The following is a 22966-nucleotide window of genomic DNA, read 5'->3' as shown; positions in this document are numbered from 1 at the left end:
TTTGTTTTAGGTGGGAGGATTTGGTTGGGCTGAGGTCCAGTTGGGTGTAGCCCAGCCTATGTGCTTTTCAGATTAGCCAGCTTCTCTCTTACCTTCCTCCTCCCAGGATCGTAGCCAGCACCAAACCCAGACCTTCCCAGGCTCTGGGGACCTGAGAGGCAGCACAATTTGCCCAAAGTCGCAGTGGTTTGGGGTGGATTCTGGGCTAGAACGTGCATTTCTGGTGCACCGTCCTCTCCCCTGCCAGGCCTTGGGGCTCCTGTTTGCTCCTGGTGAATTGACACACTGAGAACTCTGGGTGAGGGGTCTGTGGCCTCAGTGACCTCCGTCGGCATTTAATTCTCTTTGTGTGTTGAGGTTTCTCTTCCAGGAAGAGATATTTGGGTGACTGTAGCTACTTGTTGGAGTTTGGCCACCATCTGTCCCCTAGGAACTGTGTGGAGCTTACAGGTGAGCAGGTGAGAGCCCAGCCCAGAATGCTCTGTGCCTGACATGAGAGTGCCTGAAAGGTTAGGCCAGACCAGCAGCTTTCTCGTTCAGCAAATGTTTATTGAGCCTTTTGCCGAGAACCAGAGGCAACTGTGGCAAATGCTAGTGCCCATGCTGGCAAAAATGCGCACAGTCGTCTGGTAGGGGCTACAGACACATAATGAGCCAACCATTCCACAGAGTGATAATGTTTCCGCAGATGGTCCCGGGTGGTGCAGGAGCAGAGCTGATGGTGTCTAACCCAGAGGTGCTCAGGGAGGACTCTTGCACCAGGCACACACTATTCCCCAAACTCAGCTCTCTAATCTGGATCCCCTCACACCACACCAGCCCCTTGGCTCACATTCTTCTGTTCCCAGTTGCATTATTACCCTCTACAAAGACTCACAAGGGGTGAAACATGAGGCTAGAGAGGAAAGCAGGGCCAGGTTGCATAGGTCTCAGTGGAGACATTGGACATTTTCATGGGAGCTGGAGGGTGTGAGACTTCAGTTCCATCTCTCCTGTAACCTAAGCCTTTATGAGAGAGAAACCCTTTTTATTCCATGGTGTCTGCCCACAAAAGAAGGTGTTTTTCTAAGAGCTCTGGAGGCAGAACACGTTCAGGGCTCTATGCCAGAGGTAATAGGCAACCCTGGCACTCCATGCTGGCCACCAAGCTAGCTTTTGACCTTGGTCATGATTCTGTTCTGGGAACTGGACCCAGAGGAGCTCCTGTGCCTCCCGTGGCCTGTGCTTTATTCCCTGTCACAGGTATTGGCATGCACTAGATGAGGTCATTGTGGACTCATATTGTCACCAGCAATGCTGCAGAGAAGGGCTCAGTCCTTGAAAGTCAATGCCGTATCCCGTGTATTTTTTTTCTAAGTGGGACTATCTTAGTGTAAGTTATTATTACTAAAGTTTTAGATACATATATATTCCTTATAAAAAAGAAACATTCCAGAAGTATATACAACAGAACGTGGAATTTCCTGCCTCCCCTTATAATCTCATCCTTCTCAACCATTATCCTTCCAAACTTTAAAAGAAATGCAGGTATATGTATGTCCAGACATTTCCTGTGGCAGAATCCTTTCCCCAAACAAAAACAGGCCCTCAGGACCCTCTCAATGGCCCCCAGTTCTTTCCAGAAGTCCCCCAAAGGGTACCTTACATGTGTCCACCAGCCTGTCTGGTGCTTGTAGCCCATATGGCAACTTCCGTGTTTCTCTTCTCCCACGTTTGCTCCCATCCTTGTGAGTCTGCTGCTCACAGAAGCTTGGAGAAGTTCATGGGAGCCAGACACGAAAGTCCATGTCATGGGTGCTGTCTCGAGGTGCCTCCTTGTCTCCAGTCCTTGGTTAGCATAGATGGGATGCTGGTGTCCAGGCAGAGGTGGCAGAGGTGGGAGAGGGCCATCTGCTTAATGTATGCCGGTGCCATTTGTCATCCAGGTCCCCAGTCTGCTCTGCTCAGAACCTGCATCTCATGAGTTCTCGACTGAGTAATCCCCATCAGCTTCTGCTGCTAATGCCTCTTGTAGGTGGCCTCAAAATCAGTGTGGGGATTGAGTGGAAGGGAAGAGGCTTTTCTCTCTCTCATTGTTCTTTTCCTCTTTCTTTGCCTCTGCCCACTCTTTCAAATCAAACTCTCTTCTCTCCTGTCCTTTGTCTTCAAAGAGTTTAATCTGTAGAAGCCTTTTATGTATTATGATTATTGACCTTTTGTTTATCTATATTGAAGACACTTGTATCAGTTTGTCTTTGACATTGTTTGTGGTAATTTTTGTTCCTAAACATTTTCAAAATTTCAGTCCAATTGGCCTAAATTTCCCTTTATAACCTCCGTGTTTTGTATTCTGCTTAGAAAGGCCTCTCCTATCCCAGATTACAATAATATTATCTTCTAGTAATATAGGAGCTTCACATTTACATTAATCTCTTTTAGCCATCTGGAATTTGTTCTTGTGAATGTTGTGTGGTAAGTGGAATTTCTTTAAAATTCCCTATAGGGTTAGATATAGAAGCTCAAAGCCACAGATGGACTGAGCTGGCTTTCAGCTGTGGATACCCCGCCAGCAGGTGGGGGAGGGAGGGCTCATTTGCTGAAAACACAGATGACTGCACTCTTGGTCAGCTCTGCTTCCTGCTGAAAATAACTCTTGAACCTTGTGTTGTCAGGGTCGGTCTTTCCCTTGCAATTTAGTTCAGGCTTCAGAAGTTCGTAGGGATGTATTCAGGGCTGCATTATTACTGCATGCAAGGAGAGGCTGAAGAATGCCTGTGAATCATGATGATAGAATTTCAAAGAGGGCCAGGACTGTCCTGTTCACAGGCCCTGCGCTGCCCTTGTGGGGTGGGCAAGGAACCCTGGAGCTCTGAGCTGCTCTAAGCTCCATGGCATCAGGTGGCATCCTCCACACCTCATGGCTACCTTCCTTAGTGATGGTACCTCAGTGCCTGGCATCAAAAACAGGTATTTGATGCTTGTGTGGGCATCAAAAATACTTATTTGTCGAGTTGCTAGGAAACCATTAGGAAGGATGTGGGGTGTCCAGAAAGATGATGATCAGAATGAGAACTTTAATGGCAGTCTGTAGGGGAGGTTACATCCATCCATTCATTCAGCAAAGAGACGGCGGGTCTCCCGGGCCCGTGGGCCCGCGTCTGGTGATGCCACATTGCCCCAAATTTTAATTTGTAAAAAAAAAAAAAAAATGCAGTATCTGTGAAGCACAATAAAAAAGATGAAGTAAGCCTGTATCTGGGAAATCTACTATTTTGCCATGAGCTTAAAACTGCTCTAAAATGCATATCTTTTAATAAAACCAAACAACCTTGTAACTGTGGCAGCTGTTATTCATATGTGGAACTTTTTCATTTGTTTAATTTAGGTATGTTTCACCACAATTTTTAAAAATGAATAGGTTTCCTTTTCCTAGTTTACCTCTGTCCACCCATTGATCAGATCGGAACTTTCCCTCTTAGCTTCTTTGGTGAGTGAAGAGGTACTCCCTAAAGAGATTTGAAAATACTAATGTAATAAGTATTTCCTTTATTCGTTTTCAGAGGGAATTCAAGTAATTGTCAAATTGTCATACTTGTCAAGTGAATGAATTAACTAGTTCAACAATGAATAATCAGTTTTCCTACCTTGATTGAGCCTGGGATGTTCTAAGCCCTTGGTTCTCAAAGTATGGTCTCCAGATCAGCCGCACTAGGATCACCTGGGAACTTATAAATATACATTCCTGGCCAGGTGCAATTGCTTACGCCTGTAATCCCAGCACTTTGGGAGGCCAAGGCAGGTGGATCGCCTGAGGTCAGGAGTTTGAGATCAGCCTGGCCAAAATGGTGAAATCTCCAAAATGGTGAAAAATACAAAAATTAGTCGGGCATGGTGGCATGCACCTGTAATCCCAGCTACTCAGGAGGCTGAGGCAGGAGAATTGTTTGGACCCAGGAGGCGGAGGTATATATTCCTGGACTCCACTTCAGACACATACTGAATCAGAAACTCTGGACTGGGGGCATTGGCTCATGCCTATAATCCAAGCACTTTGGGAGGCCAAGGTGGGTGGATAATTTGAGGTCAGGAGTTTGAGACCAGCCTGGCCCACATAGTGTGACCCCCATCTCTAATAAAAATACAAAATTAGCTGTGTGTGGTGGCACATGCCTGTAGTCTCAGCTACTCAGGAAACTGAGGCATGAGAATTGCTTGAACCTGGGAGACAGAGTTTGCAGGAAGTTATGTAATTGGTTGCCAAGTGGTAGTGCATTATAAATATGACAGTGATTCCCATAACCTTATAAATAACTTTCCAAAGTAATTAAGTGAATTTGTGACAGAGGATACTTATATACCACCATCCACCGGAACAAAAGTCGACTATTCCTTTCCTATTTTTCTTCTAACAACTAAGATCCTAGAAATATTAATGGGCAGGTCATCAATGGAAAGGCAAGAGGTAAAGTGTTTCACTCATTCATTTAACAATAATTTGTTAAGTGCCTACTGTATATTTTTCTATAATTTAACATGTATTTATTAGATGACTGTGTACCCTCAAGGAATATCTAATCGAATTGAAGAAATACAATGCATGAAGCAATGAGACATTAAATAATTAAATGCTAGATTGTGTAGTGAGTACTATAATTATAGGCATTCAAAAGAGAGAGTATTAGTCAGGGTTAGAATAGCCAAAAGAAGTCTTCATTTCCTCAACATTCATTTATGCTAAAGAAAATATAGCAGGTCCAAAATGGAATCACCCATGCTAAAGTTTCACGTTACCAAACCAAAACCTAAGAGGTAATAGCCAAATCCCATTAGGCCAAGAAGATTTCCTTATCCCTATGAGGAAATTAACCCTGAAATGGTCAATCGACTATTTGTTTCTTGTTTCTCTTTGCTTCTGCTTTTTTCTGCCTATAAAACTCACCCATTCTGTTTAGCTCATCAGAGCTCCTTTTCATTTTGTAGATTAGCTGCTGCTCAGTTCATGAGTCACTAATAACTCAATCAGAGCTTTGAAATTTAATTTGCTGAAACTTTATTTTTTGTTCGTTTGTTTTGAAACGGGATCTCACTTTGTCACCCAGGCTGGAGTGCAGTGGCACAAACACAGCTCACTGTGGCCTTCACTTCCTGGGCTCAAGTGATCCTCCTGCATCAGCACCCCCACTAGCTGGGACCGCAGGTGCAAGCTATCACACCCAGCTAATTTTTTTGTATTTTTTTGTAGAGATGGGTTTTCGCCATGTTGGCCCAGCTGGTCTCGAACTCCTGAGCTTAAGCAATCTGCACACCTTGGCCTCCCAATGTGTTAGGATTACAGGTGTGAACCACCCTGCCTGGCCAAAAAGTTTGTTCTCTGACAAGCATCTCCTACATGCCAGACACTGGGAAGATCACTATAAATAAGATCCTGTTCTTACCTTCAAGGGGGTGGGAAGACAATTACAAGCTAGAGTGGCAAATGTAACAGTCAGCACAACGTGCAACAAGAGCAGTGAATGGTACAAAGTTGAAAAATGGTCAGATAGATGGCGAAAAGAAGACTGAATCATAATAGTCAACATTATACTACTTTGCATGTGTTATCTCTTTTCATTTGCAGGACAGCCCTGTTCTTATCCCTATTTTTCAAATAGGCAGTAAGGATCAGAAATTATTTTGATTGCCTGGGCGTGGTGGCTCACATCTGTAATCCCAACACTTTGGGAGCCCAAGGCGGTGGATCAGTTGAGCCCAGGAATTCGAGAGCAGCCTGGGCAACATAGCGAGAACTTGTCTCTACAAAACATACAAAAATAAATTATCCAGGCATGGTGGTATGTGCGTATAGTCACAGATACTAGGGAGGCTGAGGTGGGAAGATCCCTTGTGCCTGGGGAGGTCAAGGCTGCAGTTTCAGCACAGCCTGGGCAGTTGGAATGCAGGGCTCCTGAGATTCCATGACAACCCAACCTTCTCATAATTCCATTATTGCAACAGCAAACAGTTACCTGGCACACTGGCTGAGACCTCCCTCACTCTTGTCAGAGGCAGAGCTACAGGCAGTGCCTTTGGCTCTGAGCTCAGGCAACGTTTTGGCTGTTTTTGCCGTTAAGGATTCTAAAGTGCTCTGAGGTGTTGATTAAGTTCTTCGCAACCGTAAGTCAATTCCAGCTGTTGTCATCCCTCAGTCCTGACTAAACCTAGTTGATTTCACTAGTTTTTGATCCATCATGTGCTTGGGTTTCTTCTCCCCAGTCCCTGTTTGAACCCTCCTGCCACAAACATCAGCATGGTGGTAACTGCCGCACATTTGTCCCATGACAGGGAAGAGATGACTATTCTAGAAATCAATGAGGAATTGCAAGTCCAGAGGGAAGAGAGCCAACAGCAGTTTGAAGACCTCAAGGAGAAATTTCTAATTCAAGCTACTGCCTACTCTCTGGCCAGGAAAATGAAGAAATACAGTAAGTTCTATAGAGTCACCATCACAGAAGTGATGAATCAGCACCTGTCGTCTCTGTGAGATACTGAAGAGTCTCTTCATCAAAATTAATTTCATCCTTCCCTTAGTTCTAGGAAAACAGAAATGGGTATTTTAGCTTCATTATGTTAAGGATGGAAAACAGAGGCACAACGTATTTAGCAACTTTTCCATGTTAGCAGTCCGATGTGAGGTGGGACTAGAGTTAAAATCCTACTTACTGACTTCTGACACAGGCACAGAACCACTTGCTTTTCTCAGCAAGATGCTCAATCATGTTTACCAGAATGCTCTCTGTACCCTAGAAGATCCTGCAGACAAATAACATCTAGTCTGTTGGTCTAAATGCCTGGAACTAATGAACTGCCATTCTGTTTAAGCTTCTTTGAGCCCAATAGGCAAATCTCTCTTGAGGGAACCCCAGGGGAAACATGGTGACAGTACGGAGTACCTGCTCTAAGGAGCTTAAAGAGGAGACTGCTCCTAATAGTAACGGTGGCATCCATAAGTGACAGCATGAAGAGCAGGGAGTACCCTGGGGAGAGGGAAGTCCTGCTTCCTGGGGCACAGGCTCTTTTTCTAAAGAGGAAGAAAGACGGCACGTAAGACATTGGGGAGGTAGCAGTGCCGTGTGCAGAGCAGGGAGCCTGGGCCAGTCTCCTGGGCCCCATCCAAGTGGCCTATCTTCTCTGTGCCTCAGTTTCCTCATCTGTTCATTGGGTACTATAATAATGCCTACCTCTGTAAACTGCTGCAATGAATTACATGCCGTGATTTTTCTAAATCTCCTAGAACAATTCTTGGCACAGAGTAAACACTATTAGTTCTCCATCCTACTGTTTCTAACTTAATTCAAACGTTATTAATATTTGGTCATATTTCTATGATGACTTCAGGGTCTCATGCCTCGTATTTCATGCAATTATATTCAGATATGAGTTTTTAAATCTTTGACATATATGTGCTTGAAATTCCCAGTACCAGGGAATCCATGAGTCCCATTGTCCTAAGGGCCTTTCCTACTATACAGGATATCACTGCTTTATGCCCCAGTAGAGTGTTTGACAGGAGAGGCTGCAAGGCTTGCAAAAGTGTCCCAGGATTCAGAGCCAGACCTCGGGGGCTATGAATTCTGACTCTGCCTCATCCCAGGTGAATCATCCTGTCAAGTTACTCGATGTGTCAATGAGTTTCTTTTTCCCCATCTCTAAGTTGGAGAGTATCAGATGCCAGCAAGTTGGGAGGTTGATAATAAAAAATGAAAAAAATCCCTCACTACAATCTGGTACTGGGGATGCTTTTGTCCTTGGGATAGACACTGCCACCTGCCCTGCAGGCAGTGACCACACCAGTATGTCCAGCCTTCCACTGAGGCAGGCATGACTGTCTCTTCTCAGAGTGTGAAGAGGAAAAAGACATAGACTCCGTGCTGAGGGATGAATTGCAGTTCATCGAGAAGCTGGCGGAGAAGTTCGGGCAAGCTGAGGAGCTCAGGTGAGAGACGCCGTGGGGACAGGCAGGTGGGCAGGGGTGTGATCTCTGAAGTGCAGCAGTTGAGCTGGGAGAAGCAGGAGCTAAGCTGGGCCAGGACAAGGTCAGGCATTTACATGACAGGCACATTTCACACAAACACTCATACAACAGAAGAGTAATCTTAGCAAGTTATGGGTTGCAGTTGCTTCTTGAGCTTTGTTTTCTCTTCTTAAAACAGCTAATTGTTGAGTTGAAATTTGCGTATCCAAAATTCATCAAAAGAAAATGAACCACCCAGCAGCATTTAATACACTCAAAATGGTGTGTGATCACCACCCATTTACTCTTAGTCAGAGTCACCTCCTGACTGCAGCAACTCATTCATTCAATCAATATTGCCTTCTTGACCTGCCATTCCTTTCTCCTTTCATCTTTCCAATTCACGCCATCTGCACCTGACCACATTTCTGTGCACGGCTCTGTTTCCAGTCACTGCAAGATGCACTATGTGAATTTTCACATAGAAATGTCCATGGCCAAAGTGAGGAGCTGAAAGGACATCCCCTTGAAACTGACTTAGGAAGACACTGACTTTTGTTTACAGAAGAAATAAATGAATGGAACATCACAGAGGATCTTACAGGAGCTCTCTCTGATACAGAGGAAGCCTTTGTATATATAAATACAATATATATGTATACTATATATATACACACATATGTACATTTTCATGGACTGTCATTTCTGTCACCCAGGCTGGAGTGTAGTCACACAATCTCAGCTAACTGCAACCTCTGCTTCCAAGGTTCAAGCAGTTCTCCTGTCTCAGCCTCCCGAGTAGCTGGGACTACAGGCATGCACCATCATGCCTGGCCAATTTTTGTATTTTTAGTAGAGACAGGGTTTCACCATGTTGGTAAGGCTGGGTTTGAACTCCTGAACTCAGGTAATCTGCCTGCCTCACCTCCCAAAGTGCTAGGATTACAGGCATGAGCCACTGCACCCTGCCTATATATATATATAGATATAAAATATATAAAAATACATATATATAAAATACATATATACAATTTCTCTTGGCCACAGGCATTTTCCCAAACATGTTGTGACCTTCTGCTTGGAGGGCTCCTTGAGGACATGCTCACATAAACCTCCGTTGCAGTATTAGAACTGATCACTCATCCCTTTCCATTATTAAACATTCTCTGCTATCTCACCATAGGCAATATAAAGCCCTGGTTCGCTGTCAGGCAAAAGAGCTGACCCAGTTACTGGAAGAGAGAGAGGCCTCCCGCTCACTGAATCAGCATTTAAAGGCCCTCCTCACTCCTGATGACCCAGCCAAGTCCCAGGGTCAGGACCTCCGAGAGCAGCTGGCCGAGGGGCACAGGCTTGCAGAGTGTTTCAACAAGATCAGCCTAGGTAAGGTGGACACAGGCCCTGATGACACACAGCCCCAGGCTTATGAAAGTCCCCAGACCTCCACACCTCCACAATGGCAATTTTATGGGTAGTGTTTCTTTCCACTAAAAATCTGTAGCCATGACGTGACCAGGACTTCCCGGGCAAAAGCAGATATGGGAAACCCTTGGGGTTGGAGGTCACAGGATTGCAGATGTCTCCTCATTTCTTGCTGGAACATGGTCTTTGAGGCAAGAGGCAGCGTCTGTCCAGTTTTAAAGGACAGGAAGGAGGCTGTGACAGGAGGCAGCTTGTTAGAGTAAAAAGAGTCCTGGACTAAGAATGAAGGTTCCCAGGCTCTATCTTCAGCAATGTCTTTAGCAACTGTGAGGAAATGATTAATTTATCCTTCCTGAGTTCCTGTCTCTGAATCTGTAAAGGCAGACAAATTGTCTCTTGCATGCAAACGTGGGAGCACTTATGACTATATTTCACGATGAGATAAAGCCCCTTCCTCTGTAGTGTTGGAGAAGGCAATTGATGTCGGGGCATTTGGCGGTAGGAAGTGGTCTAGACTGGAGCACTCCCCATGGAGAGAGGGTCCCTGGGTAGCACAGTGGAAGTCACTTGGAGGGCCCATGAAGTTCCCAGTGTAGGGAGTATTGTGGGACAAGTTTGTTTGTCCTGTCCTAAGAGAAAGATACAGGCTTCAATGCAAGCTGTGACAGGACACAAAGCCTGTGCCTGGGTATCAGAAGTGTGGCAAGATTGGGGAGACAGCTGCTGAAGCTTAGAGAGAGGCTGGACAAGCCTCCAGTAATATGGGGAGCAAGAAGACTTTTCAGTATTTGGCCACATCTTGATGGCGACTCTCCAGGTCAGAAACACGTTCCCTCATGGATCAGGAGAACATGCCAGGGCATTTTTTAGGGCTAAACAGGAGAGTTTTCAGTACAATGCAGACCCATACATGGATGTTCATGCCTCAGTGCACATAGGGCTGACTGTGCTTCCAGTGGGTGAAGTGGGAAATATCTGAATAGACGCTTCTGTATTTGCAGAAAGTGATGAACATGACGATGAAGATATTACAGATGCGGAGGTCGAGAAAGTACAGGAATCACCTGACCACAGGTAACACTGAATACTCAGGAGCGGGTAATGGGTGGTAAAATATGGAAAAGGTCTCAGAAAGAACACAAGGTAGTTGAAGGTAGTCACAGACGGCAGGTTCAGGATACAGACAGCTGCACAGTGCACCGATTTCCTGCACTCACCAACAAGGAAACAGCCCTGTTAACATGCTTGTCCATTGTCTTCGTGGCACCTGTAAGCATGACCCTCTATGAGCTCACTAGCCCTAGGGACTTCCTGCACACACAGAGGAGACCTGTCCTCCCCTGTAGTGAAGCTAGGACGAGATGGAAAGCTGCTTTTCACATGCTTGTCCTTAGACTCTTGTTAGGGAAGATAAATGACAAGGAGACAACAAGCAGGAATTAGGAAGCACCTACCAAAGTTAAACACCAAGACAAGTGCCCAGGAAAACTTGACATTTCACATCACAATGTTAAAATTAAAAACAATCTACAAGGCACACCGTCTCCGGAGTCTACCAAGGCTCAGACACCTGTATTCCCTTGGCCACAGCATGTTAAATACAACCCAGCTTAGACACACGGTGTGGCCGCTGTCTTTGGTTCTGTGTGAGTGCTGTGAAGACTGTACCATACAGAAGCAGCGGAGCCTCTGCCTTCCTCAGCTCCTGTCTTTCCAGTGCAATGAACACCAGCTGCTCTCTTCCTCTCTGGTTCCCAAGGCAGCCATGCTCTGTTGCAGATAGAGGAGGATTGCCTGTTCTCTCTTAAATGGAACCTCCCCTTTGCTTTCTGGAACCACTACCTTATGCCCTCCGTCAAAACCAGCTGGGAATCCCTCTTGGTTTAATCTCTGTCATCTCTATCCTACCTGGCTCGTGAGGGAGGTGCAGAAGGCTGAGGAAAAGGAAGTCCCTCAGGACTCACTGGAGGAATGTGTTGTCCCCTTGTTCAAACAGCTCCAGCCCTTCTGACTCCAACCAGCCTCACGGGAGCACCGAAGTAACATTTGAGGGAGACGAAGTCGACTCTGCTATGATTGTAGAGGGTGACTGGTCTCAGAATGAAGACGAGGAAATGCCATACTTTCTCCCAGGTAGCCTCCATATTCTTTATGCCACATACCTCTGTCTAGGCTAAGGAAGATCAATTCTGAGGACAGGCTGTATGCAAACCCATTGATTTGAATCAGAAACTAGGATGAAGCTGGGGGCAGTGGGTCACATCTGTAATTTCAGCACTTTGGGAGGCCCAGGCGGGTGGACTACTTGAGTTCGGGAGTTCAAGATGAGCTTGGGAAATGTGGTGAAATCCATCTTTAAAACGAATACAAAAAAATTACCCAGGCGAGGTGATCGACACCTGTAGTCCCCACTAATCGGGAGCCTGAGGTAGGAGAATCATCTGTGCACAGGAAGTTGAGGCTGCAGTGAGTCATGATTTCACCAGTACACACCACCCTCAGTGACAGAGAGAGAACCTGTCTCAAAAAAAAAAAAGGAAAGAAGGAAGGAAGGAAGTGGTCCAGACTGGAGCACTCCCCATGGAGAGAGGGTCCCTGGGTAGCACAGTGGAAGTCACTTGGAGGGCCCATGAAGTTCCCAGTGTAGGGAGTATTGTGGGACAAGTTTGTTTGTCCTGTCCTAAGAGAAAGATACAGGCTTCAATGCAAGCTGTGACAGGACACAAAGCCTGTGCCTGGGTATCAGAAGTGTGGCAAGATTGGGGAGACAGCTGCTGAAGCTTAGAGAGAGGCTGGACAAGCCTCCAGTAATATGGGGAGCAAGAAGACTTTTCAGTATTTGGCCACATCTTGATGGCGACTCTCCAGGTCAGAAACACGTTCCCTCATGGATCAGGAGAACATGCCAGGGCATTTTTTAGGGCTAAACAGGAGAGTTTTCAGTACAATGCAGACCCATACATGGATGTTCATGCCTCAGTGCACATAGGGCTGACTGTGCTTCCAGTGGGTGAAGTGGGAAATATCTGAATAGACGCTTCTGTATTTGCAGAAAGTGATGAACATGACGATGAAGATATTACAGATGCGGAGGTCGAGAAAGTACAGGAATCACCTGACCACAGGTAACACTGAATACTCAGGAGCGGGTAATGGGTGGTAAAATATGGAAAAGGTCTCAGAAAGAACACAAGGTAGTTGAAGGTAGTCACAGACGGCAGGTTCAGGATACAGACAGCTGCACAGTGCACCGATTTCCTGCACTCACCAACAAGGAAACAGCCCTGTTAACATGCTTGTCCATTGTCTTCGTGGCACCTGTAAGCATGACCCTCTATGAGCTCACTAGCCCTAGGGACTTCCTGCACACACAGAGGAGACCTGTCCTCCCCTGTAGTGAAGCTAGGACGAGATGGAAAGCTGCTTTTCACATGCTTGTCCTTAGACTCTTGTTAGGGAAGATAAATGACAAGGAGACAACAAGCAGGAATTAGGAAGCACCTACCAAAGTTAAACACCAAGACAAGTGCCCAGGAAAACTTGACATTTCACATCACAATGTTAAAATTAAAAACAATCTACAAGGCACACCGTCTCCGGAGTCTACCAAGGCTCAGACACCTGTATTCCCTTGGCCACAGCATGTTAAATACAACCCAGCTTAGACACACGGTGTGGCCGCTGTCTTTGGTTCTGTGTGAGTGCTGTGAAGACTGTACCATACAGAAGCAGCGGAGCCTCTGCCTTCCTCAGCTCCTGTCTTTCCAGTGCAATGAACACCAGCTGCTCTCTTCCTCTCTGGTTCCCAAGGCAGCCATGCTCTGTTGCAGATAGAGGAGGATTGCCTGTTCTCTCTTAAATGGAACCTCCCCTTTGCTTTCTGGAACCACTACCTTATGCCCTCCGTCAAAACCAGCTGGGAATCCCTCTTGGTTTAATCTCTGTCATCTCTATCCTACCTGGCTCGTGAGGGAGGTGCAGAAGGCTGAGGAAAAGGAAGTCCCTCAGGACTCACTGGAGGAATGTGTTGTCCCCTTGTTCAAACAGCTCCAGCCCTTCTGACTCCAACCAGCCTCACGGGAGCACCGAAGTAACATTTGAGGGAGACGAAGTCGACTCTGCTATGATTGTAGAGGGTGACTGGTCTCAGAATGAAGACGAGGAAATGCCATACTTTCTCCCAGGTAGCCTCCATATTCTTTATGCCACATACCTCTGTCTAGGCCAAGGAAGATCAATTCTGAGGACAGGCTGTATGCAAACCCATTGATTTGAATCAGAAACTAGGATGAAGCTGGGGGCAGTGGGTCACATCTGTAATTTCAGCACTTTGGGAGGCCCAGGCGGGTGGACTACTTGAGTTTGGGAGTTCAAGATGAGCTTGGGAAATGTGGTGACATCCATCTTTAAAACGAATACAAAAAAATTACCCAGGTGAGGTGATCGACACCTGTAGTCCCCACTAATCGGGAGCCTGAGGTAGGAGAATCATCTGTGCACAGGAAGTTGAGGCTGCAGTGAGTCATGATTTCACCAGTACACGCCACCCTCAGTGACAGAGAGAGAACCTGTCTCAAAAAAAAAAAGGAAAGAAGGAAGGAAGGAAGTGGTCCAGACTGGAGCACTCCCCATGGAGAGAGGGTCCCTGGGTAGCACAGTGGAAGTCACTTGGAGGGCCCATGAAGTTCCCAGTGTAGGGAGTATTGTGGGACAAGTTTGTTTGTCCTGTCCTAAGAGAAAGATACAGGCTTCAATGCAAGCTGTGACAGGACACAGAGCCAAAGCCTGTGCCTGGGTATCAGAAGTGTGGCAAGATTGGGGAGACAGCTGCTGAAGCTTAGAGAGAGGCTGGACAAGCCTCCAGTAATATGGGGAGCAAGAAGACTTTTCAGTATTTGGCCACATCTTGATGGCGACTCTCCAGGTCAGAAACACGTTCCCTCATGGATCAGGAGAACATGCCAGGGCATTTTTTAGGGCTAAACAGGAGAGTTTTCAGTACAATGCAGACCCATACATGGATGTTCATGCCTCAGTGCACATAGGGCTGACTGTGCTTCCAGTGGGTGAAGTGGGAAATATCTGAATAGACGCTTCTGTATTTGCAGAAAGTGATGAACATGACGATGAAGATATTACAGATGCGGAGGTCGAGAAAGTACAGGAATCACCTGACCACAGGTAACACTGAATACTCAGGAGCGGGTAATGGGTGGTAAAATATGGAAAAGGTCTCAGAAAGAACACAAGGTAGTTGAAGGTAGTCACAGACGGCAGGTTCAGGATACAGACAGCTGCACAGTGCACCGATTTCCTGCACTCACCAACAAGGGAACAGCCCTGTTAACATGCTTGTCCATTGTCTTCGTGGCACCTGTAAGCATGACCCTCTATGAGCTCACTAGCCCTAGGGACTTCCTGCACACACAGAGGAGACCTGTCCTCCCCTGTAGTGAAGCTAGGACGAGATGGAAAGCTGCTTTTCACATGCTTGTCCTTAGACTCTTGTTAGGGAAGATAAATGACAAGGAGACAACAAGCAGGAATTAGGAAGCACCTACCAAAGTTAAACACCAAGACAAGTGCCCAGGAAAACTTGACATTTCACATCACAATGTTAAAATTAAAAACAATCTACAAGGCACACCGTCTCCGGAGTCTACCAAGGCTCAGACACCTGTATTCCCTTGGCCACAGCATGTTAAATACAACCCAGCTTAGACACACGGTGTGGCCGCTGTCTTTGGTTCTGTGTGAGTGCTGTGAAGACTGTACCATACAGAAGCAGCGGAGCCTCTGCCTTCCTCAGCTCCTGTCTTTCCAGTGCAATGAACACCAGCTGCTCTCTTCCTCTCTGGTTCCCAAGGCAGCCATGCTCTGTTGCAGATAGAGGAGGATTGCCTGTTCTCTCTTAAATGGAACCTCCCCTTTGCTTTCTGGAACCACTACCTTATGCCTTCCGTCAAAACCAGCTGGGAATCCCTCTTGGTTTAATCTCTGTCATCTCTATCCTACCTGGCTCGTGAGGGAGGTGCAGAAGGCTGAGGAAAAGGAAGTCCCTTAGGACTCACTGGAGGAATGTGTTGTCCCTTGTTCAAACAGCTCCAGCCCTTCTGACTCCAACCAGCCTCACGGGAGCACCGAAGTAACATTTGAGGGAGACGAAGTCGACTCTGCTATGATTATAGACGGTGAATGGTCTCAGAATGAAGACGAGGAAATGCCATACTTTCTCCCAGGTAGCCTCCATATTCTTTATGCCACATACCTCTGTCTAGGCTAAGGAAGATCAATTCTGAGGACAGGCTGTATGCAAACCCATTGATTTGAATCAGAAACTAGGATGAAGCTGGGGGCAGTGGGTCACATCTGTAATTTCAGCACTTTGGGAGGCCCAGGCGGGTGGACTACTTGAGTTCGGGAGTTCAAGATGAGCTTGGGAAATGTGGTGAAATCCATCTTTAAAACGAATACAAAAAAATTACCCAGGCGAGGTGATCGACACCTGTAGTCCCCACTAATCGGGAGCCTGAGGTAGGAGAATCATCTGTGCACAGGAAGTTGAGGCTGCAGTGAGTCATGATTTCACCAGTACACGCCACCCTCAGTGACAGAGAGAGAACCTGTCTCAAAAAAAAAAAAGAAGGAACGAAGGAAGGAAGCAGGGAGGGAGGGAGGGAGGGACAGAGGGGAGGAAGGGGAGGGAAAGAAGGATGTGAAGGAGAAAAGGAGGGAGGGAAGGAAGGAGGGAGGGAAGGAGGACTAGGATGGAATATTTAATATAGATACAAGAGAGTCAGATAGCTTTCCAATTCTCCCTGGCCCTGATATCAGGTGACTGGACCACAGGCAGGTAGGACAACTTCACTGCCACCTGTGTACAGGAGGTGTACTGGAGGTATCTGTCAGGCCTTCTAGCTCATTTCCTATGTCTCTTGTCACCTCTAATGATGTAATTTGTGCCCCAGCACAATGTCCATGGAGTTTCCATGCTTGTCCAAGGCCACTGTCAAAGACAGCCTTGCCTACATATTAAAAGATGTTGTTTCCCTGCATTTACATGATGTCTGTCTGTGTGGCCTTGGTCACTGGATTGCTTTAGTGAGAAGCAGGGACAGCAGGGATGGGTGTCTGGGAGCACTTAACAAAGGGAAAGCTGAGACTGTTCCTACTGAAGCCCCTTCTCCTTTCAGCTCCCACCCAAGAGACCCGTCCCCAAGGGACTTGCAGTGGAGACGTGAGCTACTACCTGTCAGAGATGGAGACTTCACTGACACAGCCGGAGCCAAGCACCCTGGTGCCCAATTGTCTTGGACTACAGCTGGATCAAGGGTTCGACTGTGGGAATGGCTTAGCCAGGCAGGGCCCTTCGTCCACCACCTGCAGCTTCACAGCCAATGCTGATTCTGGGACCCAATGTTCCTTTCAAGGTAGGGAAGGAAAGAGGGTAGGAAGCTCTAATCCAGGTCTTGGTGGTCACGGTGCTGTGGGTGCAGCAGAGAATGGGCGCCTCTCCGTGCTCACTCAGGGTCAAGTTGAAATCCGTGATGCTCCAACCCAGTGAGGTGAGCAAGAGCCTGGGGCTTAGGACAAAATCTGCTCTCAGGTCCTGGGTTTGCCTCCTTCTGGTTGTTCACTTTGGCCAAAGATTTTGTCTTTTGGGGATATAAATCTCTGTTTCCTCATCGGAGCTACCTAAAAAATAGTATCTGCCTGTAATCATTGTTGAGAGTATTAATTATTATAATTTCCAAAGGGCCTGATTCAATAACAATTACTCGATAAACCTATAAATAGCTGTTATCTAATCCACTTGTCTTTCTGACAACTTTACATTTAGAAGGTGACTTCACAGACTATGTTGTCTCTGAGGCAGAGCGATTGTGAAGCTCTCTGTTTTCTAGAGACCCCTCTTCCCTTCCTTTCTCACACGTACTCCTCTGCCAGTTTTCTTCCTCTCCTTCCCCATCCCTCATGAAGCCGATTCTCAACTATCAGGCACTCTCCATGACAACCTATAGGCACATTCAGTAACAGTGTAAATCCTGGGCCCACGAGTCAGTCTCATGACATGTCCAGATCTTTCTTCTCCTTGTTTTTCCGCTCTTTTTGAAAACAAAGGGCAATTTTCACGTGGAAAGTGTCCACATCAGTCTCTTTTATGAAAACCCATTTAGTTCATCATCTCCACTCATGTACACAGCCACGTCCTCAGTTTCCATCTCAGAGGGAACAATTCTGCTCAGATTTCCTTAAAACCATGGGTCGTATTCATCTTCACTCTCTGTCCCACTCAGTATCTTCTCCTGGAGCCCTCGGCTAAGTAATGAAAGGACTTTTGTCCCTAGGAGCAGGGAGGGTCTCGTGAGATCCCAAGCACCATATGGGTTCATGGAGAGGACACGTGGGAGGCGCTCAGTGGGTACTGGGGCATGCGCAGTCCCTGACACGTGCCGTGACAACTTATTTAAACTGATTTCTTCCCACTGGAATCTCCTTCACTTCTCTATGTATTCTCACACCCCCTGCCACGACTCACCCCACTGGCTCAGGCACACCCTCTCTTCCTCACTTTCCCTGGAGTCCAGAGCCTGAATAGGCTCCAGGTGAGAGGACAGAGTGAATGCTTTTGTCTCATTCATATTTTCCCTCACCTGGTGATTTCTCCTGCTGTCTAATAGGTTATTTGCTTCTCCCACATGGTTTCTTTCTCATGCTTCTCATGTTTCTAATTTTTTTTCCAATTTTGATAAACCAGAACAGTGATTGTTGCCTTACATTTAATATCTTCTAAATCCCTATCTAATATTTCTTTATTAGATTAATACATACAGATATATGCATTTATGTCATTTTTCATAGATATTATGTATATTTGGTGTGTGTGCTGCATAGGGTTTATATGTATATTCAATAGGCCTTATAATGATGCAAGTTTTGTAAATTCTCCAGGTTTAGGCTCCCCCGGTTCCTTTCTCTCATCAGCTGCTGTAACCTCTGTCTGGTCTCACCTCTGTGTCCCATGGGCTGCCACCCTGCCAGGCCCTTCCATCCCCATCTCCTGTTTGCAATCAGCTCTGATTTAACTTTCACATTTATAATCTCTTCCCTCCCCAAAGCACAGACTACATACAGGGGGATTTCCTTGCTTTTGCCTTTTCGACATGGAAGTTATTTGTTTCTTAATCTTGTGTTTCTTGAATATTTTTGTGAATCAGGAGTGCCTTTGCCTCCTGACAAACTTGTCCTTACTGAGTAATGGAAGAAAGATCAACAAAACAGAAAATATTAAAGTCACTCTACTGGCTTCCCCTCACACTTTGGACTTTCTTGTCCAAGGCCACATTCCTGATTTGACGTCCTTTGGGTGGAAGAGAAAGTCACAGTAAGATCATGGATGCCAGTGCATGCCATTGGTTGTCATTTTGTTTTCAGAGATGGTTGCGCAGCCCTCTGGCTGGCTGAAGAGCCCTCCGCAGCGGGAAGATGATCCTCGCCACAACTCAGCTGACAACACACGAGGGCAGCGGCTCATCGGCAACATTCACACCTCAAGTGTTTTCAAACCGAAGATGATTAAAAGAAAATCCCAGTTCAGCAAGTGGAATCCCTACCCCTCACACTTGGGGTGCAGAGGTAATCACATCTATGACCCTTAGCTGCACTCACTTCTTATTTCACTCTGTCGATGGTGACAGCTCGTTCTCCTACTGCTTTTTCTCTTCCATTTGTTTTCTCCAGTGGCTGCTGTAACCTCTGTCTGGTCTTAACTTTGTGTCCCGTGGTCTTCCACCATGCAAGGCCTTTTCTGTCCCCATCTCCTCATTGCTCTCTGAACTCTGCCCTATGCCTTATTCTGCTGTCTTGAGAGTCCCTCTCATGGTCACAGGAGAGTCAGACCTCCTTGTCCTCATGCACGTCCACAGTTTAAGCTGCTGAACACAGGGTCCTTTGACTGGAATTGCATACTCTCCTGGGAAGTTTACCTTTCCTCCCAGCATCCCCAACTCCATTGTCTCTTTCTGCAGGGAGCGTTGCTTTAATGCATCATTTACACATTGGTTTTTCTCTTGAGTCAGCTTTTGAGCATCCCGACTGATTCAACCCTTAACTGTCTCTTGTTCCTCTGAATGAGAAGTGTTAAAACTGAGCACAACGGTTCCCACTTAGAAAACTAAACTAGAACCAGGTGGGAGTTCCCTACTGGCCTGGATACACTTTAGTCTTCAGCCCCAGATGTGTAGCCTTGTGACAATGTAGCTGGAGTTGCCAGGGACTCGGTGTTCTCACCTCATGGACTCATTTGAGCTGACATTAACTGGAGGACATTTATGACATTCTCAAGGGACATCACTTCAAAAGTACATACAGAGGGCAGGGCCTCAAAACTGCATACATCGTGAGGTACGTCATTCTACCCTCTCTCCTTTTTATTCTCATTTCCACTTCTACAAGTCCAGTTAAGGGTCAAAAATGCAACTCAGATGAATCTTAAGGCCAGTTTATATGAGATAGCATTTTCTGAATTAACTTTGATAAAAGCGACTCCACAACCAGCTTTATGCATACACAAGATGACAGGCAAGAATCTATCCACAGGACAGTCTTTGCTTTGGCCCAGCCCAGTTGATAAGAGAGAGATTTCACTGAAGTTGTCAGAGAGAGGACTAAAATCCATGGAACCACTGGGAACAAAGCCAATCATGAGATAAAGAGCAAAAGGAAAGAAAATGATGGGAAATGGGGTGAGATTCTCACTTCCATGGCCTGGGGTGTGTTTTGGGTGTGTGTAGTTTTAAAACAGTCCCATGTGACTCTAATCTGTGGCTAAAGATAAGAAGGACCACTGGTCTTCTATGATCACAGGTCACCAACATGGAAGTGCCCCATATGTGCAGCTACTCCAAAGGCTGAGCCTCCGTCAGCCTTTGATGGGACCTATATTCCCCTCTCAACAGCACTGTTTGTATAGCGTAGAAAAAATCAAGAAGAAAACCAAGAAAATGAATACATTAGACCTTTAGCCTCTGCTTGAAGCTCACTTGCTCAATTTTGAATACAAGACAAAGTGAGAAATAGTCATTACATTAACATCTAATGTACAGAAATAATACCTCCCATATTACATATAGTGGAATTTAGTATTTTCTTTGGCAGCTTAAAGTAAAACTTCCAGTTTACATTTAACCACACAGATTTTACAGCCCACTAATTGGCTCAGCCCTGCAATGTGAACATTTCACTTTTGGTCATTTATTGTCCTTCCGCAAAGCCCTGAAAAAGAACTTACTGGTCTCACTCTCCTGAAGAGAATGCAATAACAAATCAAGACTGAAATTCCACAAGAGATTGTATATGAATACTTCTTTATGCCACTCTTGACGCTTGACATTAAGTATTAAAAAGTCAACTTTCCCAAAATGTACTTAAGGAAAATAATAAGTGGGAGGGGAGAATGTAGTAAAACACAGACTAATCCTTTCACTTTGTACTTCAGAGTTCTGTGGGTCTAGATATTGAGAAGATTTCTAGAAATCCTGTAGGGTGTAACCAGGTGTGGAATCAACTTCCAGGCATTGGGGAAAATAAGTAGGGTCATAATTACACTCCCTGCTCTCTCTTTGCTAACTCCATTTTGAGTGTCTTTTTTTCTTTTAATTTTCTTTCTTTCCTGATCCTCTTTGAAAGAATACTTATAAATATATTTGTTTTTTCTTTAAAAAAATTATGTTAACCAACCAAACCAGCACCACAGACATCATATTTCTCATTTTTTTGGTAAAACCTTATTTCTGTCCTAGCCAAGGTGACCCAGCAGTCTGCCATGACCGTTGAGACCTCCAGATTGGAGCCTTTCCTCTCTCTTCCTCCAATATTGATTGAAATGGCTTTAGTTCATGGGTCCTAATTCCTGGGTTGTCAATAACAAGTCATGTGGCCTTAGTTCAATCATATCCCAGTGGCATCACTACGCCTCTGTTTTAAAGGCCGGAAGTGGACGTGGATGTTTTCTGAGGTTCCTGCTGCTTCTTCTATCCAGAGTTCTTCCCATGGCCTCCTGCTCCTCCCTAGAAGACTGGGACATGGAGTTTAAGGGAGTGGGTTTCTCTGCAGAGGATCTTCCTTTTCTGCAGCCCTCTGTCTGAGCATGTATGATTGATGCTGAGCACATCCTCACTGGGAGGAAAAGCCATCACTCTGCTCCAGACAGAGAGGAATCAGGAGGAAAGGGGCTGATATTCCCAGCCGCCGGTTGGGTATAGGCAGGGTCCCTATATCCTGCACCGCAGGCTGACTGGAAGTTCAGGGAAATTCAGTGGTGTTTTCTTCTCACTTGTGAATGGTGCTTCCCCTTTCAGCCAGCCCGACCCTCACCCTCAGCTTAAGCTCCCAGGAAGAGATCAGTTTGCCCCTGGGATATCACCACTTAGCAATCCCTCTAAACTCAGCCTTCAAAAGGACCTGACAAAAATGCTGTTTTGATTATTTTCTCTCACTCCCCTACAGGTACCAAATACTACCAGAAGGCTGCAAAGGCTGAAATGATGCCAATAAAGCAGCTTTTCCAATTGATGAGAAAAAACTAAGACAGCAAACAAAGCAAGTTCAAGTACAAATATAATGACCCTGCAGGGAACCTTCACAGAGGATGGAATTTTAGATCACAAAATGCTCTTGATGATTTCAACCCACTAGGCTTCTTTGAGAAGCCACAGTCCATCCTAGTCCAATTGCGATCAATACCTAGGGAGACCAATCCTCAGATGGACGCACAGCATTGACAGGCTTCAGCCTTGCTCCTCTCAATTCCCATCCTGTAGAGAACAGAAGTGTGGAGCCACTGGCAGGAGACAGCATGTCACCCAGGACTCTACCAGGGTAGACTAGGAACAACACCATGTTCTTGCTGAAAATGTTTAGCCTGAATTTCAGAGGAGTTAATCCTCGGGCTATTGCGGAATGTAGAACATTGAACAGCACAACTGACCTGTCTGCTTCAAACAACCCACGCCACCGCAAAGAACACAACAAAAAGGTGAAGAGACATCTTGTTGGAACACTGCAGTCATGCTGTGAACTTCCTGCCTCAGCCCATCTGCAGGCAGAGAACATTCTACCAGGGTAGAGTCCAACAATGACATGTTCTTGCTGAAAATTAATTTCACAGGAGGTAATCCTCGGGCTATTGCGGAATGTAGAACATTGAACAGCACAACTGACCTGTCTGCTTCAAACAACCCACGCCACCGCAAACAACACAACAAAAAGGTGAAGAGACATCTTGTTGGAACACTGCAGTCATGCTGTGAACTTCCTGCCTCAGCCCATCTGCAGGCAGAGAACATTCTACCAGGGTAGAGTCCAACAATGACATGTTCTTGCTGAAAATTAATTTCACAGGAGGTAATCCTCGGGCAATTGCGGAATGTAGAACATTGAACAGCACAACTGACCTGTCTGCTTCAAACAACCCACACCACCGCAAAGAACACAACAAAAAGGTGAAGAGACATCTTGTTGGAACACTGCAGTCATGCTGTGAACTTCCTGCCTCAGCCCATCTGCAGGCAGAGA

The 22966-nt window shown here is 46.0% G+C and overlaps 2 protein-coding genes across 2 annotated transcripts; both read left to right on the top strand.

The window, feature by feature from the left end:
• The first annotated feature begins 3769 nt into the window (after positions 1 to 3769).
• On the top strand, positions 3770 to 10469 carry LOC135272659 (putative neuroblastoma breakpoint family member 5). The gene is made up of 5 exons (XM_064371130.1): positions 3770 to 6440; positions 7855 to 7951; positions 9153 to 9352; positions 9854 to 9889; positions 10393 to 10469. The coding sequence occupies exons 1-5, from the start codon at positions 6266 to 6268 to the stop codon at positions 10467 to 10469; spliced, it is 585 nt and encodes a 194-aa protein (XP_064227200.1). The 5' UTR covers positions 3770 to 6265.
• Positions 10277 to 22619, top strand: LOC135272667 (neuroblastoma breakpoint family member 4-like). The gene is made up of 9 exons (XM_064371161.1): positions 10277 to 10465; positions 11388 to 11524; positions 12444 to 12516; positions 13439 to 13575; positions 14500 to 14572; positions 15494 to 15630; positions 16585 to 16821; positions 18827 to 19027; positions 21899 to 22619. Exons 2-9 carry the CDS (start codon positions 11464 to 11466, stop codon positions 21976 to 21978), a joined length of 999 nt encoding a protein of 332 aa, XP_064227231.1. The 5' UTR covers positions 10277 to 10465; positions 11388 to 11463; the 3' UTR covers positions 21979 to 22619.
• Positions 22620 to 22966: the final 347 nt, after the last annotated feature.

The sequence above is a fragment of the Aotus nancymaae genome, unplaced genomic scaffold (genome assembly GCF_030222135.1).
Source record: "Aotus nancymaae isolate 86718 unplaced genomic scaffold, 86718_ANA_hifiasm-v0.15.2.pri h1tg000122l, whole genome shotgun sequence".
Taxonomy (NCBI): domain Eukaryota; kingdom Metazoa; phylum Chordata; class Mammalia; order Primates; family Aotidae; genus Aotus; species Aotus nancymaae.
This window is presented reverse-complemented; position numbering and strand designations above follow the sequence as displayed.

Excerpts from the sequence above, each read along its gene's own strand:
- LOC135272659 (XM_064371130.1), top strand. The coding sequence starts at position 6,266 with ATGGTGGTAACTGCCGCACATTTGTCCCATGACAGGGAAGAGATGACT. Across the intron at positions 9,353-9,853 it reads TTTCAACAAGATCAGCCTAG|TGTTGGAGAAGGCAATTGAT; the intron begins GTAAGGTGGACA and ends CTTCCTCTGTAG. Across the intron at positions 9,890-10,392 it reads TGATGTCGGGGCATTTGGCG|AAAGTGATGAACATGACGAT; the intron begins GTAGGAAGTGGT and ends CTGTATTTGCAG.
- LOC135272667 (XM_064371161.1), top strand. The coding sequence starts at position 11,464 with ATGATTGTAGAGGGTGACTGGTCTCAGAATGAAGACGAGGAAATGCCA. Across the intron at positions 15,631-16,584 it reads AATGCCATACTTTCTCCCAG|CTCCCACCCAAGAGACCCGT; the intron begins GTAGCCTCCATA and ends TTCTCCTTTCAG. Across the intron at positions 16,822-18,826 it reads GACCCAATGTTCCTTTCAAG|AGATGGTTGCGCAGCCCTCT; the intron begins GTAGGGAAGGAA and ends TTTTGTTTTCAG.